At 36.8% G+C, this 18,968-nt stretch overlaps 1 protein-coding gene across 3 annotated transcripts in view; it reads right to left on the reverse strand.

Moving 5' to 3' along the window:
* brinp1 (bone morphogenetic protein/retinoic acid inducible neural-specific 1) overlaps window positions 1-18,968 on the reverse strand; it is a 668,396-nt gene that overhangs the window by 330,118 nt on the left and 319,310 nt on the right. For all 3 annotated transcript variants that reach the window (XM_051932394.1, XM_028809186.2, XM_051932395.1), the window contains exon 3: window positions 9,140-9,330. In XM_051932394.1, coding sequence (XP_051788354.1) covers window positions 9,140-9,330 — 191 coding nt within the window. The remainder of the gene's footprint in view (window positions 1-9,139; window positions 9,331-18,968) is intronic.

Raw genomic sequence — 18,968 nt, forward strand, 5'->3', positions numbered from 1 at the left:
GAATTGGCTAGCCATGCTAAAGAGTCTCATTACTTTCAAAAGAACTGGCTGCTCCACAAGAATTTGGTTCCAAGGCATGAAAGTGTAGTGCATTAACAAATTGTTGACCCAACGAAGATGTTTTTGCCTCCTCTTCATTTAAAACTTGGACTGATGAAAAAAACTCATGAAAACAATGAATAAGGGTGGTGAAAGATCTTGATATTTAAAACAGACGCTTACACAAATTACTGATGCCAGCATTAAGGAAGGTGTTTTTGTTGGTCCACGCATCAGGCACATCATCAATGACAAGCAGTTTGAAGATCTACAAGAGTAGCTAAAGGTAATTGCATGGATTTTGGAAGGATGTTGTTGAAAACTTTCTTAGCAACTACACGGCGCCATAAATGTCCAGCGGGCTGACAACAAGCTTCAAGCATACAAAACCGTTCATTCACATTGGAACTTCTTGCCTGCTAATCTTGGTGCAGTCAGTGACGAACATGGTGGAAGGTTTCAGCAGGACATTACAATGATGGTAACACAATAGCTGTGTAAGTGGATTCCATCAATGCTGGATGACTATTGTTAGACACTAAAACAAGCATCAAGCACTCAGTATAAATGAAAATCAGCAGCTAAACATTTTTAGCTCAATTGAACAAATGCAATGTCAGAATCATTAAGAGGTTAAACACACTAAATTCATGGAAAGTTAATTTCATGATTCTTCTAAATCCTCCAATACGCAGTTCACCTAAAACTATATTTGTCTTCAATTTCAATCTGTCTATCATGATCACCATTTTTGAGTGAATAAAGCTTGAAATAATTTTCTGCCCAGTGCTATATATAGTATACTGAAAATTCGACAATTTAGTATTTCTCCTTAATGAATATTGTCAAGGCTTAGGGAGAGATTCAGAATGGAATAACTGTGCCCACTGCATTGATGGGTCTGGCAGTTGTTTATAGCCTGTAGGCCGCTTATCAGTCCTGCCATTTTTATTTATTTTTTTGTAATTTTTTTGTTATATGCCAATTTTCCCAATAACCTTGCCTATTTTTACATGATTTGCTAGTACTACAATAAATTTATGTAGATAAAAGAGTTCCAGCTCACCACAATGAACACAGTGTCTGTTCATTTTCCAGCAAAATGAGGTTTAATAAATGTGCCATCTGGCATTGGGAGCTAAGTTTTTTCATCTCTTTAATATAAAAATGGAAGCACCTTGGGTGAAGGCTAATATTTAATTTTGTGAAGTTCCCACAGGAAGCCTGTTTACCTTCAAGTTATTGCTGTTAAAGAAAATCATTTCCTTAATTATCTGTGTATTAATACTCTATTTCAATAGGTGCATTTTTTATTATTATAGTCTATTATTATTTTTAATGAACTGCTGGTTTGACATTTAATGATTAAAATTTTATTATACACACAGATCTTTTTATTCTTAAGTAAATCAAAAAGTCCTTAAAGTAATGAAAGTTTTAATCAGTTTAAAGAAACAGTGACTTGATTAATTATATTAAGAGACAGACGTTACACAGTGGTTAATGCTGCAGGCTCACTACTCCAGGAGGCCAGGTTTAAAGAAAGCCCTGTCTGGTCACAGCCTTTGTGGAGTTTTAACATGTTAACATCTGAAGGATATCTATTAGTTCATTGTTTTTTAACCAACACAAAGCAGCAACTGTGTTAAATGTCAGCCACTTCAAGTAAATTTAGAAGCAAATAAATCTGTTTAGCTGCTAAATAACCTGACTCACATATCCTTTGGATGTGGGAGGAAACCAGAGTACCCAGAGAAAAACCCTACAGGGAAATAGAAAGGAACAGGAGAGAGTAGGCAAATTACACATGATAAGTGTTCAGGGCTCAAAACCATATTCTTGGAAATGGGAGACAGCAGGATTAATTTACACTGGGCAAACATTTTTTGTCCAAAATTTTGGCTTTCTGAAAAGTTTTTGGTGAGTATGATAGACAGCTTTACACTAAACAGAAATATAATTTCAGATGGACTGTATCATGTATGAATTTGTAGAAAAACAAAATTATTTTTATGAATTTAGCATGTCTAGACACTTAATAAAGTTGTGTGGTGCTCTGGGTGCCTGCAGCCTTGGGTTCTTTCTCTTCCTGGGATATCAATACTTATGCATCAAGATGAACTAGGGCAATGAGGACACAAACAACAACTTTCGGGTGTAAAGTGCATTGTGTCCAAAACAAATTTTGGTGCAGTTCAAAGTCTTCAATAAAGAATCTGTTAAAACAGTACTTGGTGAGTTAAAATGTAATAAATAATGACAATAAATAATCTGTTAAAACCAAGGAGTCAGAATCGCCCTGCAGTTTGTTCCCTGTGAATTTCCCATTGGGATTAATAAAGTATCTATCTATCTATCTATCTATCTATCTATCTATCTATCTATCTATCTATCTATCTATCTATCTATCTATCTATCTATCTATCTAGTAGCTACTCTCTTGTCTCACCCGCTCACCCATCACTTAGGTATACTCAGCAGAGCTCAGACATCAGAGAACATGGTTCCCAAATGACTCCCGTCTCAGCCACCTTACAATGGCATCCACCTCGCCTGTAAGATGCCTAAAGAACTTAACTGCACCTACTCTCAGCTGTTCAGTAGGAGCAATCCTATCCACCCCTCGAGCGCCTGGCACTGCACTCCTCTGTGTGGTTTCCCTGATCAGTTTGCCACTATATCTTCACACTAACTCCCAAAATGAGTCTGTTCACTCCCTTTTCAAAGATCTTTCTTCCTCAAATTCTTTCTCTTTTTCTTCTCTTTCAATCCTATTTTTATCCTTGGAGGTGTAGGTACTTTCACAAATGGCCCACGGAGCATCAGTGGGGACATGATGTGCTGATTGCAAATGTACTTCAATTAGTAATCAGCTAATTTCCACATTAAATTTTTAACAGCATCTGAGCCCTGCTCTTGAAAAATGGAGCATTGCCATTGACCCTGGACACACTTCACCACAAGCTAACGCATTGTATTGGTTCAATTCTGCTGATCCATCATTGCAATGTCCCGGTGAAACCATTCACATGTTCGTCACTGATTGCACCAGGATTAGCAGGGAAGTAGTCCAAAGTGTGAATGCAGAAAATGAATCTTTTGTGACATGTTGCACTATATGGTTTTCTACATTTGAAGCATTTTGTCAACCAGTGGAATGTAGTTTGGTGCTCTGTAGTTGCCAAGAAAATTATCAACAAAATTCTTGAATGTCTTTCATGCAGTTATCTCTGGCCCCACTAACAGATCTTTAAACTACTTATCATTGATGACGGGTCTAATTTGTAGACCAACAAAAATGCCTTCCTTAATCTTGTCATCAGTTATTTATGGAAACATCTGTCTCAGATATCGAAATCCTTCCCCTTCATTGCTCATTACTTTTACAAAATTTTAAACTAATTTTTTTATTGCCGAAATATTACATGAAGAGGTTGACAAGTGGATTATGTGACAAACGTTTCTGCCTTGAAACTAACTGTACTTCCTTCCCTTATACAGACTCACCACGCAGCCAGCAGTGAAGCTGTGACTCCAGTCGCCAAGACTCTAAGGTAGGTTTGCTTTATCTGTTTTTTGCTTATTGCTAGTTTGTGTCCATTTTTTGTACTTTGTGTGTGATAATCATTCTGTCTGCGTCTTGTTTGAGGCAGGTTGGCACAGTGATTGGCATTACTGCCTCACAGATCATGTCATATTTTTAGCTGTGATAATCAGGTCAGCATAGTTGGCAGATGCTTCTCTGACCCTCAGGGACACTTAAGACCATTGCACCATTATAATCTAGTCAAAACTACTTCAGCTCTTCCTTCCCCATTGACTTCAATGCAATTTGCCAAGTTTGGCAAAGTACCCACACATTTTGTCTAACTCACGGCAAAGTGAATTCTGTTCAATTTGCTCATCACTAATGAAAAAACATTCATGCCAAAAACAGGATATATTTATGAAGAAGGTAGCACAGGTTTTGATTTTGAGTGGGTTTAATGGGAAGGATAGCAGCACAGGCTTATTCATGCATATTTTTTATTAAAGTTTTCAAAATAGATTAGGGAGTTGAGATAGTCTCTAGTAAGTACAATATTATAAAGAGCCATATTCCACTGTAATTATGTTGTTGGACTTAAGTGCAGCATTTAACACCATTGACCATTGTATTTTACTGCACAGGCTAGAAAATGATGTTGGGTTTACAGGCACCATGCTCGGTTGGTTTAGTTCTTATTTATCAAATCGATTGCAATATGTACAGAAATGTGCTGACAGTACTCCATCATTATACACAGAAGTTCAATATGGTGTCCCGCAGGGCTCAGTACTGGGACCTTTACTGTTTTCACTTTACATGCTTCCACTGGGATCTCTCATTAGGAAACATAATGTTAATTTTCACTCGTATGCAGATGAACCCCAGTTATTCCTTTCATTTAAATCAAATGAAGTTTCTCCAATGTTGTCTTTAATTAGTTGTGTTAGTGAATTAAAGGAGTGGATGAATGAGAACTACTTGTCTTTAAACACAGATAAAACAGAGATGTTAATTGTTGGAGGGAATGACGCTGATCATAACAATATTTTGTCATCATTTAACTCAGTTGGAATCCCCATTAATTATACTGAATCAGTCAGCAATCTTGGAGTTATCTTTGACTCTAGCGTGTCATTTAAAACGCATATTACAAAGTTGTCCAAATCATGTTTCTTCCATCTTAAAAATGTTAGGAAATTAAGGCGCTTTCTAAATAAACAGGATTCTGAGAAAATAATTCATGCATTTATCTCTAGTAGGATTGGCTACTGCAATGCGGTGTTCACTGGATGTTCAAACTGTTCTCTATACAGCCTCCAGTTAATCCAAAATGCAGCTGCAAGAATTATTACAAGAACAAGAAAATATGAACAAATAACTCCAGTTCTTAAATCCTTACACTGGCTCCCGGTTAAGTTTAGGGCAGATTTCAAAATCCTCCTTTTAACATATAAAGCATTAAATGGCCGAGGTTTGGCTTACTTGTTGGAACTTATCATGACTTACAAACCAGAGCGCACATTAAGATCTCAAGATGCTGGTCTGCTTATGATTCCAATGATTAATAAAATAAAAGTGGGAGGCCGAGCTTTTAGTTACAGGGCCCCTAAACTGTGGAATGGTCTGCCTGCTACTATAAGAGATGAAGACTCACTACTTCACTTTTGCATATCCTGACTAGAGCTGCTAATTAACTGTACAGACTGCATCTCTGTTGTTAGTCATTAGCACTAAAACATAAGTAACATGATAGTTATAATTGGATACCCTCATCTATTCTGTTTCTCTTCTCGGTACTCAAATGTGGCACTTGGTTCCACGGCCCACCTGTCAAGTTATTTTGCCTGCCTAAAGTAAAGTCATCCCTGATGGAGGATCGCAGGAATCGTGGGAAGGAGGGGTAATTTCATCGGACTGGCTGGCCCAGCGCTGTTTCAGCCATGGAATGGCCAAATGAGGGAGGCAGCTTGATGGATGAGGTCTCCAGGACTCTAAATATATCCAAATCTTCTTATGTGATATCATCTACTGTTAAATTCTGCTCCGTACTTCTAAAATTTTTATTTTTATACTGTATTGAGGATTTGTTCTGTTCTGTTCTGTGTATTGTATTGTATTGTATTGACCCCCTTCTTTTGACACCCACTGCACGCCCAACCTACCTGGAAAGGGGTCTCTCTTTGAACTGCTTTTCCCAAGGTTTCTTCCATTTTTCTCTACTAGGTTTTTTTTGGGAGTTTTTCCTTGTCTTCTTAGAGAGTCAAGGCTGGGGGGCTGTCAAGAGACAGGGCCTGTTAAAGCCCATTGCGTCACTTTTTGTGTGATTTTGGGCTATACAAGAATAAATTGTATTGTATTGTATTGTATATTCTCTCTTTTAACCAAACATTCAAATCTTTTGGAAATACAGTAGGATGACACCAGAGAACCCACAATAAACTCATTCAGACAGCGGACAGACCTGCAAATGCCACATAGCCAGTGACAGTGGATATGAAGGTTTATGGATCAAAAGAGGCCAGGAATACAGTAATAAAAAAGAAAATCAAAAATAATGATTTATTTCTTCAGTTACTATCAATCCTGTTTCTAAACACCATACAAAAATCTGTTTAAAATTTATATTTATTGCATTTTACAGGTCAATGCCAGCTCATTTTCATTTTACATTATACTAAAAAGAGATGTTTTCATGACATCGTTGCTGAAATTGAATTGGTACCAACAGTAATGAAGCATTTTCATTTAAGAAGTTGTGTGTCAGTGACAGCAACTTAAAAACATTCAGGCTAACAACTGCAAATAATATGAGATTCAGAGAGAAAATGCGCCTTTCCCCTGCAATGAATAGGTCATTCGCAGGAGTTGGTTGAATTTTACTGGCATGCAATGCAATCTTTATTTAAACTGATAAAGCTGTTAAAAATGGAAGTTGAAATTTTATAATATAAATTGACAGAAAGCAGCACATCCTTTAAAAATAATGATCATGGATGCCACCCCACCCCACATATGGTTGAAAACCAAGTTAAAATTTCTACACTGGACCCTTACTGTAAATGTAATAAAGGAATCTGTACCTTGTCGTGTGCATACTGTATACATATTTTATCACCTGTTAAAGGCACATACTGTAAATGAATTATGTGAAATATCCAGTGATGAACATCTTTAATAGCCACCAGTCAGAAGTTTTCATTTACAACCCAAGTTTCACTTATTATAGTTTGCCCTTTTAAAGCCTTATGAGTTGTGAGTGCCATGGAGGACAGACAGACATCCTGGCATGATCTATTTCCAAGATGGAAGGTGCCAGGGGATAGGTGAGTAGAAACCCGAGGCTACAAGCAGTTTCATCCTCCATACATTAGGTGGCAGTGGTCCGCTGGAGGCGTTCCAGCTTGGACACCCAAGGGGTTAATGGGAACTGGAGTCTGGAAGTGCAACTCTGTTGTGGACTCTGGGTGCTACAAGAGGATGCTGTTGGGAGAGGACTGCCCTGGTTTTCAAATAACCCAGAAGTGCTCCCAACAAGCCATGCCGGGTCACCAGAAGCCATTCCGCATCCAGTATATAAGGTCGCTCAGCTGGAGGTGGAAGGAGAAGAAACAGTACCATTGTTCTGTATGATTATTGGTTGTGCTTCATTATATAATGTGCCTGGTTATTATTTTAACCTGTGACTCTGTTGTGTATTATTGTATATGTGCTTTGAAGCTTGGTGACTCCCCCTACCGGTTACACAGTACAAGTAGAGGATATGTATGAAGGTTTTGGTGAATAAATACAGTGGAAAAGACAACATTGGAGCTGTCTGAAATATTTTTATTAATCCACTGTAACCAAGCTTGGAACTACATCATCCTGTCTTCCCAATATTATAAAGTATATCCCAATATTATGTCATGAAGTCTATAGTTAAAATAGGCTACACTCATGGACCACAGACAGCATCAACAGTTGGGGGCCTATGGAGGAAGGGTGTAGGGCTTGGGAATTCAGTACTCTTAGAAAGCAGTGGTATAAAATAATATAAGGATGATTCAATATTTATTTAAAATAGCTACAAATCTGCATATCAAAATGATTACTGCCTCATCATAAAATGGATTTAAATAGATGTCTACTAACAGGAATCAGTAACAGTTAGCAATGCCATCTTTCGTCCTCCTCTCTTTCTACAAAATTCTGAAAAAAAGCATGTGCTAAACAATCGTACCTCATTCTGTAATTTTTATCACAAATGTAAGGCTTTGCTCTGATGAAAAATGTGTTATCATCAATTCATTTTAGAGTTATTGCCATGTGCACAGAGTGCAATGAATTTCCTATATTCACTTTTGACCAATATGCACCAGGCATTTACTGTCCACGTCCGTCGATCCAAATCTCACAACATAGGTTACATAAAATAAGACAATGAGAAATGTAATAGACAGCGATGTGCAATACAGCAGAGGTTTCTTTCACATACAGTTTAATGAAATTTAAAACTCATTTCACATGTGATGCCACAACTGTGTAACTCACTGCGAAGAATCTTATTTTTCAGAGGTGGAAAGAAAGGTGCATATTGTTTCATAAGGGTTTGGCAACACCATACACTCCTTTTGGACCAGTAAGTTTCTCCGAAAAGGTCTAAATGAAAATAAACGTAAGGGAAGTGCCTTTTGCAAACTAACCATGATAAACATAAACTACAATGATTCAAAAGGGTAATGCAATCCAAATTAAATGAAAATAAAATGCTGTAGCAATCTTTGATGAGGTCCTACTTTTGCAAGTGTTATTTAAACTTTATATGTGACCATAAAGCATCCTCCCATCAGCCCCAGGATGCTCCAGTGCCTGATGGTAATTGTAGTCCCTACACTGGCACTACCAGTAAGTTGGATATGAGATCTAAATATTGGAGGAAAAGAGTTCTTTATATATCCTGTACTCAGTACCTTTCTTCATGGGCCAATGAGATGAATTTCATTGGACACAAAATTGCATAGTTTTTGCATTTGTTTTTAATTTATAATATGAAACTTGTAGGGTTTGTTGCAAATTCAGTTTTGTTCGAATCACTGGCTGGTTACTAATATGCTTAAAGTTCTGCAGCCTATTCCTACAATCATACTTCTTCTGGGTGTAACAATTCTAAAAGAAAATTAAGTTAGCTGTGTGTTTTAAGTTAGAAAGATTTCATTGAAAATCATGTCACATCTTGTTGAGTACAAAATGGTTTCATATTTCTGATTACAGTGAGGAAATTAATGCAGGAATGTTTATAAAGTTACATGTTTTCAGCTTTAGTTTTGCACTAGTAAAACAACTCAACATATATAGTTATTAAAGTTTTGTATTTTAAGACCGATGCACCTTTGCACTACAAAATTTCATTCAATTGAACTTGAATATGTGAAGTAAAATAAAATGTTAGTAATACTTTTAAATGTACAGATTTAACATGCTGTAATTTGTCAAGGAATAATAGGCTCCCAAGATTCTTTTTTTATTTCTACAGTAATTGAAGTAAATCTCAAGATACAGGTTTATAGTGAATAAGAAGCCACTTTGCTGTACCTCCAAGAGTAGCTGATACCAGTATGTGGGTTCCGTATTTTTTTATGATGGTATCAATGAACTGCTGTGTGGAGGGTCTTCTTCCCAGCATACGAATACTTTTCTGGAACTCTGGCATTAAAGGGACAGGATTGCGGATTAAATCCCTCCGTTCAATGGCTGTATTCCTCACCTTCCAACGGGCAAACTCTCTAAAAGATAAAATCAAAAAAAAAGTGGTCAGTAAAACAGGCAATGCATTTTATTTATCTCGACAATTTTGAAGCTGACCTATGAGAAGAAATAAAGTATTTAATCCAGCATAAAAATAATTAATGTTATCAGATAAAAAATAGTGCGGTGGGTTGGCACCCTGCCCGGGGTTTGTTTCCTGCCTTGCGCCCTGTGTTAGCTGGGATTGGCTCCAGCAGACCCCCATGACCCTGTAGTTAGGATATAGCGGGTTGGATAATGGATGGATAAAAAAATAGATGTGTAGGGCACTATATCATAGATAGATAGATAGATAGATAGATAGATAGATAGATAGATAGATAGATAGATAGATAGATAGATAGATAGATAGATAGATAGATAGATAGATAGGCTTATGGGTAGAAAAGCACTTAATATGAATAAATTGTACTAAATGGGATAGACATATACCATACATTATATGATGTTATAGAGGATGTATGATTATATAATAGATTCTGAATGGAACTGAATAAATGGGTAACTTTTATTGGTTTACAAAAGACCTTTCCATTTGAATATTCCAGAAGGAACTTTTATTTATTCTGATCTCTAACAGGCTCCATTAATAACCATGAACATTTGAAGAGATTTGCGAAAGACCACTGGGCTCCTAATTTTAAAAGGACTCTTGCTGCATGCAGGCTATGTTCCGTTTTTCTTGATATCTCGGTACCCTGCCGACTACACATGTAAAGATCTCTGATTTGTCTGCATATTAGAAACTTTTTCAAAGCCCAAAGAAGTTATGTGCAAAGAATCATCCTCAGAATGAAATTGCTCTTTATCCAGTGTGGTGCTGAGGTGTCACCCATTGCATGGTTGCACTCGGGTCCTAAATTGGAATCCTGAGGTGGCTTGTCATGTGGTGGGTGTTGCAATTCACTGTATCAGTGTGTGCTCCCAGCCTCCTCTTCCTCTTTACATAATAGAAGATTGTGTTTCACCCCCTATAACCTAGTACGAAACATTCTTAAAATGCTGCTGTATTTGTGACATAATATTACAGATGGAGAGTCTGGAATGACTTTGCAAAAAGAAAGAGACAGGGGCATATAGTTTTCTGATTGTGAACTTGAACATGACTGTAAGCTTGAATGTGGATGTTGGCTTCAACGTGAATGTATACAAACATAAAGACTAAAAAAAATTATCTTTGTGTATTATTAGCTTCTTTCTTCATTTTTGTGTGAACTGTTTTGCTTTGAATTTCACTAAAACTTTTAAAACAAAGACATTTGGACTGTTATATTTTTATTCACATATACTTTGTGTCAGAACCTGTCCAGTAGTCGAATAATTTCAGAAACAAATGTGGCTACAAGCACTATATGTAGATAGATAGCTAGATAGATAGATAGATAGATAGATAGATAGATAGATAGATAGATAGATAGATAGATAGATAGATAGATAGATAGATAGATAGATAGATAGATAGATAGGGTTAAACGTAGAAAAGCACTTAATGTGAATAAATTGAACTAAACTGCATAGGTAATACATACACTATATGAGGTAACAGATGATGTATGATTTTATAATTGATTCTGAATGGAACTGAATAAATGTCCATTTGTGAATAAACATGAAACAGACATGAAGAATACTGCAGAGATGTTTTCCAAATTTGGGAGAAGGATTCAGTCAGAAAACATAACTTAGTTTTTTTTGGGTTTTTTTATATACTTTATTAATCATTGGCTTTTCAAGGTTGTTTCCATATCTAACTTTCACTGAATAACATTAACTTAAAATATGATATGGTCAGCCTTTTTAGCTAGTATTTTAATCCAATTATATAATCCAAATATTTAATTAAATTTGGCTCAATCAGGGGAGTAAATCTGTGCATTGGTGACCATTGTTGCCTCCTGGCATATGAGATCATCAGTCACTGACTATGCGGAGTTTGTTTGTTTGTCCCGTGTTTGTGTGAATTTTTGTTTTTGCCTATTGTCCCGTTATTGACGTGGGTGTTTAAGTGATTAAGTAAGGTGATTCTCATTCATCCTTACAAATGAAAGTAGTGCCTGCGGTGGACTATCTATTATTGGCTTCTTCCTTACAAAATTGGTTGCTGCTGGGAAAGGATTCACAAATTGAGAGGATTTAAGAATACTGTTTTAGGATTAAACAATTATTCAATTTAAGCAGATATAACCCGAAAATCTAACAATATAGGATTAATCCATTCATCTTTCCATCTCTTGAGCTCATGTATTCCTAATTATTGGTTTGCAGTTCTGCCTCACACCTCTCAGGAACTGTGTTCAGTTCCCAGCCTGGCGTTCTTGGGTGCCTGTGGAGTTATTTCTTGCCACGCTGCAAGGGTTCATTGCCAAGTCTAAATTTTGCAAGTGTTAGCAAGTGCGCCCTGTTACAGACTCGTGCTTCTTCTGTTGATTCCTGCTTACACCATGATTGGCTCACTGCCTATATAATCTTTAACTGGAATAATCAAAGAGAGGATGGATTGTAATAAATGTACAAAAATATTGGTAAATAAGTCACCGTACCACATATTTAAAGTAGGTTTTATCAGTTAAATAGTAAGAGACAAAGGCTATTAACAAACAAGTTACAAGTAAAAACTGAGAATGACAGTGAAGATGAAATCAGGAAAGTGAGAAGTTAACAACTGTGAAGTGTGTTAGCATAAAAAAATAATAAAAACTATTTTCATTTCTAAAGATACATTTTCACAGATACTCTTACCAGAGAATATCTATATACAGTGGAACCTCGGTTCACGAACGTCTCGGTACACGTACAAATCGGTTTACGACCAAAAAGTTCGCCACACAAACGTTTGCCTCGGTTCACAACCACACACTCGGTATACGAACAAGCCAGTTTCCCTTTCGATTTGTACATGTTCAGTCTCTCCCTGTGCATTTCCTGTGCAGCGAGCAAGAGATAGAGACACACAGGCAGCGCGAGAGAGAGACAGACGCACACACACAGGCAGCACGAGAGAGAGAGACAGACGCACACACACAGGCAGCGCGAGAGAGGGCTGAACTCATAAGGTAGAGAAGGCAGTTAAAGAATGCACTGGGCTTGATTTTGTTTCCACTTCTGTTTACAGCGATCGGTTCGTAGCATGCATTGTTGCAATGTTACTTTTCTTGGTGGTTTATTAAATTACGGATTTTTTCAAATGTTCATTTTTTCCATGTGCTTAAAACTCATTAAAAAAAGTGTTTTTAGCCAGCGGTTGGTAGTGCTATAGTGCGAACTATTGCAGTATTAGTTTTCTCTGTTGTTCAAGGTTTTCTCAGTGTTATTCAATGTTTTTACATTTAGTTTACTATTACGCTGTGCATTCTATGGTTTAATTAACTATATTTGTGCTTAAAAACTTAAAAAAAGTATATATATTTACATACAGTTCGTATGGTCTGGAACGGATTAATTGTATTTACATACAATCCTATGGGGGAAATTGCTTCGGTTCATGATCAAATTGGTTTACGACCAGAGTTTTGGAACGAATTATGATCGTGAACCGAGGTTCCATTGTATATATAAAAGTCAATGTATGGGTGTGTGTGTGTGTATGTATGTTCCAGCAGCACTTCCGAACGGCTGATGCGATTTTCATGAAACTTGGTAAACATGTTTCTCATTGGTTGACTTAAAATACTGTAGGGTGAAATCAACCCTAACCCACCCCCTTCTGGGTAGGGTGGGGGGTGATCTTTCTGGTCTTGTATGCATGTTATCATTCAGTTGACACTCGGAACCACCACCAGAGGGCGAACTGGAGGTGACTGCCAGCATTCTTTATGTTAGAGGACCACTGCGCCCCTGTTGCTTTTGAAATTAAATAGAGTTGGCCGGATCAGAGCATCAACTGGATGATGTCATATACACAAGACCGCAAGACAAGCACATTAGTGAGTCTTCATTGTTTATTTTTATTTTTAAAGTTTTTTTCATTATATTTTTCTCAAACGATTAAAAAAAAAAAACACTTTATTTTCTTCCTGGGCAACAACGGGTATTTCAGCTAGTTACATATTAAAATACATTTGAATACCATTGTGCTCCACAATATTTAATGTTTAAGTTTACCATTTCTACAGTTTATTTTAGCTAGAGCTGTGGTGTACTTAGAGAATAAATGGAAGCAATTGTCCATGGATACCGTGCATCATACAAGATCTTCATTAAAGTGGCTGGTGCTGCTAACAAAATAAAATTTAATATGATGGTTTTTATTTGTTACTAACCATATATATCACATTTTCATAAGCAGGCGCTTTGAGATATTAAAAGAGAGCTCAGCTTTAGCACTTGTAACACCCATATAAAGACAACTAAGGCACTCAATGCCACTTTAGATTATTGACTGCATTATTAGGCCCTCATTATATACAACTCTCACTGTATCTGAAATTACCATCTAAAATATTGTCTATTATTAGTGAAAACTGCTTGATACTATAAAGATTATGCGCCTTCTTAAGTGCACTTCAATAATATTCGATAACATATATAGGAAATGCAATATTTTGTACAAGATGTAATGTATTTACTGAGCGAATTATTAGGAACACCTGTACACCTGCTTATCCATGCAATTATCTAACCAGCCAATCATGTGGCAGCAGCTCAGTGCATAATGCCATGCTGATATAAGTTAGGAGCTTCGATTAATGATCGCATCAAACACCAGAATGGGGAAAAAAAATATGATTTCAATGATTTTTGCTGTGGCATGATTCTTGGTGCCAGACAGGCATTTATCATGGAAGTCAAATACAAAACAGGGTCTGGGAATAAAAATGAGAAATGTTTATTAACTATCCCATATAACAGTTACATTGTAAGTATGCACTGATAATGCCTAGATTCTTAACAGAATAAGAATACTGTAATTATAAAAAAATTAATGTAAAGTGCAGGCTCAAACATCCACAGAAGTAATTAACTGTGAATAAATTAAAAATCCTTAATATATATAATTAAATTATTACTTCATTTGGTCTATGAGCATTCCCATGGAGTTACCATTGTAATAATTCTTTATTTTGTGAACATCAAGTGAGAAGTATGGCTCATTTTGCTATCTGTTCTGGGAAAATTAAAATACCATGCAGTATGGTGGGCAGGCCGGTTGAGATGTCTGTTAGGGGACACTGAAGAACCTTAAGGAACATTCGGAGGATCAGTGATTTATTGGGGATACGTTTTTTTATGTTAGTTGAAGACTGTAGAGACTCATACACATTTAAAACAGGCCAGGTCTAAAGTGTCGTATAAAGATTCAGAAAATAAGATTATGATTTGACTTTTGTTTAAAGAATTAGGTGAATAAATACTGTTATGTTGGGTTGAAGGGTCTGCTCTAGTTGAAACATTTCCTGTGTTATTAAAAACTCATCTACTAAGGTGTGGTGGGTGAAGATAAACCGCTTAGATGTACAGGGTTGGGACAAGAAGTATGAGAGGGTATTTGTAAGCATGACCTAAAGAATACTGGATTTCAAAGTATTATAAGTATTACATCAAGCATTTCAATACTTTTCTGGCCAACAGCAATGGAATCATAAGTGAAAGAGATTGGCATAGCATACCAAAAGGACATATAATAGAGATGAAAATCGTGGACGTTTTTATGTGAACCATGTACAGAAAAAGAATAAAAAGACTAACAAATCAGGTACAGGTAGAATTTAAGAAATGTCAGCACCTGACATACTGTTGCCTTTAACAGCTTCAGGAGATCTGTCGTAGAAGACAGCTGATGGTGCCTGGGGACACAGACCATGACAGCATAATGTTCGTTTGCCAACATCTACCTTAATGACAAATTCATTATACATGGCAGACAAAGTGTCCTTTAAACATTTGACAAGCTGCTCAATCACTTTCAGGAACACGTGAATGCAAAAACAACAGAATAAAGCCGGACGTGTAGCCACTGATGCTAAACCCAAAAAGAGTAAGTCAAGCTGCATTAGGCATCGCTCAGTACGCACAAAGCTAACAAAATTACTGCTGAAAAAGATTAATAAAAGTCAGAAGAGTAGATATATGGCTTGTAAAAATAGGAAAATGTAAAAGGACCAGTGAATTCATTCCAACAAGAAAACAACAGGCATGGATACAACACATGTGATAACTCCCAGTTAGAAAGCACACTTAGTAAGGGCTACTGGGTTTTAAGTTAAAAACTGATTTTCTGTTTACAGGTGCATCTTTTAAGGAAACTGCTTGAGCAACTATGACACCTTCAACAAATGACATCATCAAACACCTCCAATGTCCTATAATAACTAGAGAGAGAGAGAGACATCTACTGGCTATAATAAAGCTTTAGGTCAGTATAGCTACACAAAGGATACACGTCTAGGAACTATGTACTGTATAGTGGAAATTCACATATAGTGAAATACAGTATACCTTGATGACCCCTTATATTACTTCTGTTAAGTACAGGGTGGCGCAGGGAATCTGAAAATTTTGCTGGGGCATCAGCAGATGTTTGGAATGAATGTGAGCTCGTTTAGAACCCCTTGCCTTTAGTTATAATGGAGCAATGGAGAGGTGCGCAACAAGCATTTGCTGTGAAAGCCTTTTATAATAATGGTAATAGTGTGACTGCTGCGCAAAGGAAATTTTGGAGTCATTACCAGTTAGAATATCATGATTGTGTTCTGTCTGCACATGCGATTACAACATGGGGGTGTAATTTCGAAGAAACGGGTTCAGCCTTAAAAAAGAAGTCCCCAGTTGGAGCCACTTTGCATACAGCCCAACAATTGATGGTAGCTATTCGACAATTGTTTGGAAGGCATGACATTCCATGACCTTCGAGATCCCCAGATCTCACTGTTTGTGATTTTTTTCTGTGGGGACAACCATTGCTGAACTAAAAAGGAGGTTTGAAGAGGAAATCGCTAACATTCCTCTTGACATGTTACATCGAGCAATGCACAATTTCCACAACACGCTATCAGAATGTGTACGGAGAAATGGACAACACTTTCATGATGTTTTCTTCAAAACATAAAATGAACATTGAATGAATATCAATTACCATCATTCATTGCATATCCTGTACAATACATTTCATCATTAAATGTATTTTGTAATTTGTTTATTCGTGCATTGAACGTCAATTGAGAATTTCCCGTTTCCTTGTGTCACCCTGTATAACATGCTTGGTTTCGCCAATATCCATCAGTACATACCGTTTTCATATATTTTATATTACTAGCCTCAAATAGAAAAAGACAATACATCAGTAATTTTAATTACAACACACCCATTTACAATAATGTTATATTGACGCACTGATGTTGAGTGCTAGAATGGATCCTTTTGCTCTTTACATGGCTCTTTTAGATGGCTTGTTATCCTTAAAAAAACAGTTTGCCCGTTCTGTACTAGATGAAGCTCAGTTTACGAAATTGTAGGTCTTTCCTTTGTATAGGCACATCTGTCACTGAACTGATATATATATATATATATATTTTTTTTGTAAAAGACATAGATATGCTGTTTCACAATATGTGTTCCCATGCATGCACACTTAGGTGCCTTCAATAGCTGAACAGGAGGGGCCACTGCCACTGTATCTCTGGTTTCCTCTACAGTGTCAACCCATCTCCTAGCACTGCAAGTATTGCTTCTCTTGGGATCAGAAGAATATGCCAAACCAAGGAGGGCATCTTTTGACCCTAAATCGTAGTTCTCAGACTCAGCCCTGGGAACCCTCTATGGCTGCAGGCTTTTGGTCCAACCAGATTCACAAGCTGTGACAATAATTGATCTCATTTAATTAGTCATCTTTTTTCTCTTCTCTTATTCTATGTTCAGAAAAGCACAATAGTATGATTTTTACATTTATAAAATATTTAAACTGTCTCCCCCAGGAATGTTGAAGACACCAAGAAAGGCAAGATTGGGTCTCAAGAAAAAGGTTTAATAAACACTTCTCTAATATCCCAAGACTGAGAGCTCAAAAAGTGTTTTGTGATGCGAGAAGAACAAACCTTTGTTACTCTTTGTTTTTGAATGCCCTATGGGACACTGTTCTTTGGACTGTGTATTTTTTGTTATTAAATGGGTGTGGTTAGGTTAGCACACCAAAGATTCTGAAGAATAGTGATGAGCAAAACAGGTAGTTTCCATTCACATACAGATGTATAAAACTGACACCAAAATTTCACAATTGTATAATGTGAAACAAACTAAAGAATTTTTTGGGAGTGTGGAACACAAGGAGTTTTCCTGTGTTCTTTTCTGAGGCTGTGTAAAACATATAATCCATAACTCACTGGCAAAATCAATTTTATTCATGTTTTTGTTCACATCACTGTGAAATAGTGTAGCAGTTCAGCGGAAAAAAGGAACTGATAATATCTAGCAGATGTCTTGATAAATATTTTGTAGATTGTCTTTAGAATTTTATTTTAATTTAAAAATCAGTTTGAAATTCCAAAGCGGAACTCACTGAACAGCTAGCCTAGGGTAATACAGGTAGCCAAGGTGAAAGGAAATAAACAAGCTAGCAGCTGGACTGGGGGGACTGAAAGCTTTGCATCAATCTACTTGTAACCAGTATAACAAGGGTGGTATGCTATAATTCTGTGCGGACATGTCAGAAGCATTGTTTTAGTTTTTTGAGCCCCAATATCAGGAACATGGACACATTAGATCTTATGAGTCCTTCCTCCAGGAAGAAACCTTTAAGTGTAAGGGATAGGATGAGTTTATGAGGCTGTGTAAGGGTTAGGTTTTTAGAAATCTGAGCACCTTTTTCCACATCAGGAGGACAGCATGGAATGGAATGGGGCTGAGTCATGCTGAAGCAGGACTGGAATTAACCCTTTACTTCAATATCCCATTGGTCTGGGAAATACATCAAGGAAGCTGGACTAGCATACATTTAGGTTAACAAATAAACTATCTCTCTACTGAATGTACAATTAGTCCAGACACCATGCTGTCATCTCTTTCAATTCATCCAGAGGTCATGCTGGAGAAGAGATGGCACTGGACCAAAATCCAATCAACATACTAGGACAGACACACTGACAGATACACTCATTGTATTCTGTTTTATTGGGCAATATGAATACATAATACATGACTAAATGTGTAACTTTTTTCTCCTTTCTGTTCTGGTACTCCAACTAATTTCCTCAGGTAACAGACATAAACGAAAGTGGGACACGTTGAACTACAGTAGCAGTCAACCCTGATAGTGGCCAGGCTGGTGAGAATAAACATACAAAAGGCTATAGGGTGGGATTTGGGGCATTCTGTTAAGTTCTACATAGTAAAGAGTTTAAAAGGGAAAATGGAATCACCCCAGGACCCTACCACAACAAAGCAAGTACTCTTGAAAATAGTGACATGCTGCATATTTTCTATCCAAAGACACATGAAAACAAAACATTGTGCACATTATTGGGTTTTCTCCACAGGAAAACTAACTACACATAAAGTCGCCAATACCGAGTTCCGTTACCTAGCAACTGCCTTCTGGTAATTTTGTTCTTTTTCACTAGAGATCTTTATTAAATACTAAATAACAGGCAAATACTTTGATGTAAGGATAGGTATTTATGTTTTA

The sequence above is a fragment of the Erpetoichthys calabaricus genome, chromosome 9 (genome assembly GCF_900747795.2).
Source record: "Erpetoichthys calabaricus chromosome 9, fErpCal1.3, whole genome shotgun sequence".
NCBI lineage: Eukaryota > Metazoa > Chordata > Cladistia > Polypteriformes > Polypteridae > Erpetoichthys > Erpetoichthys calabaricus.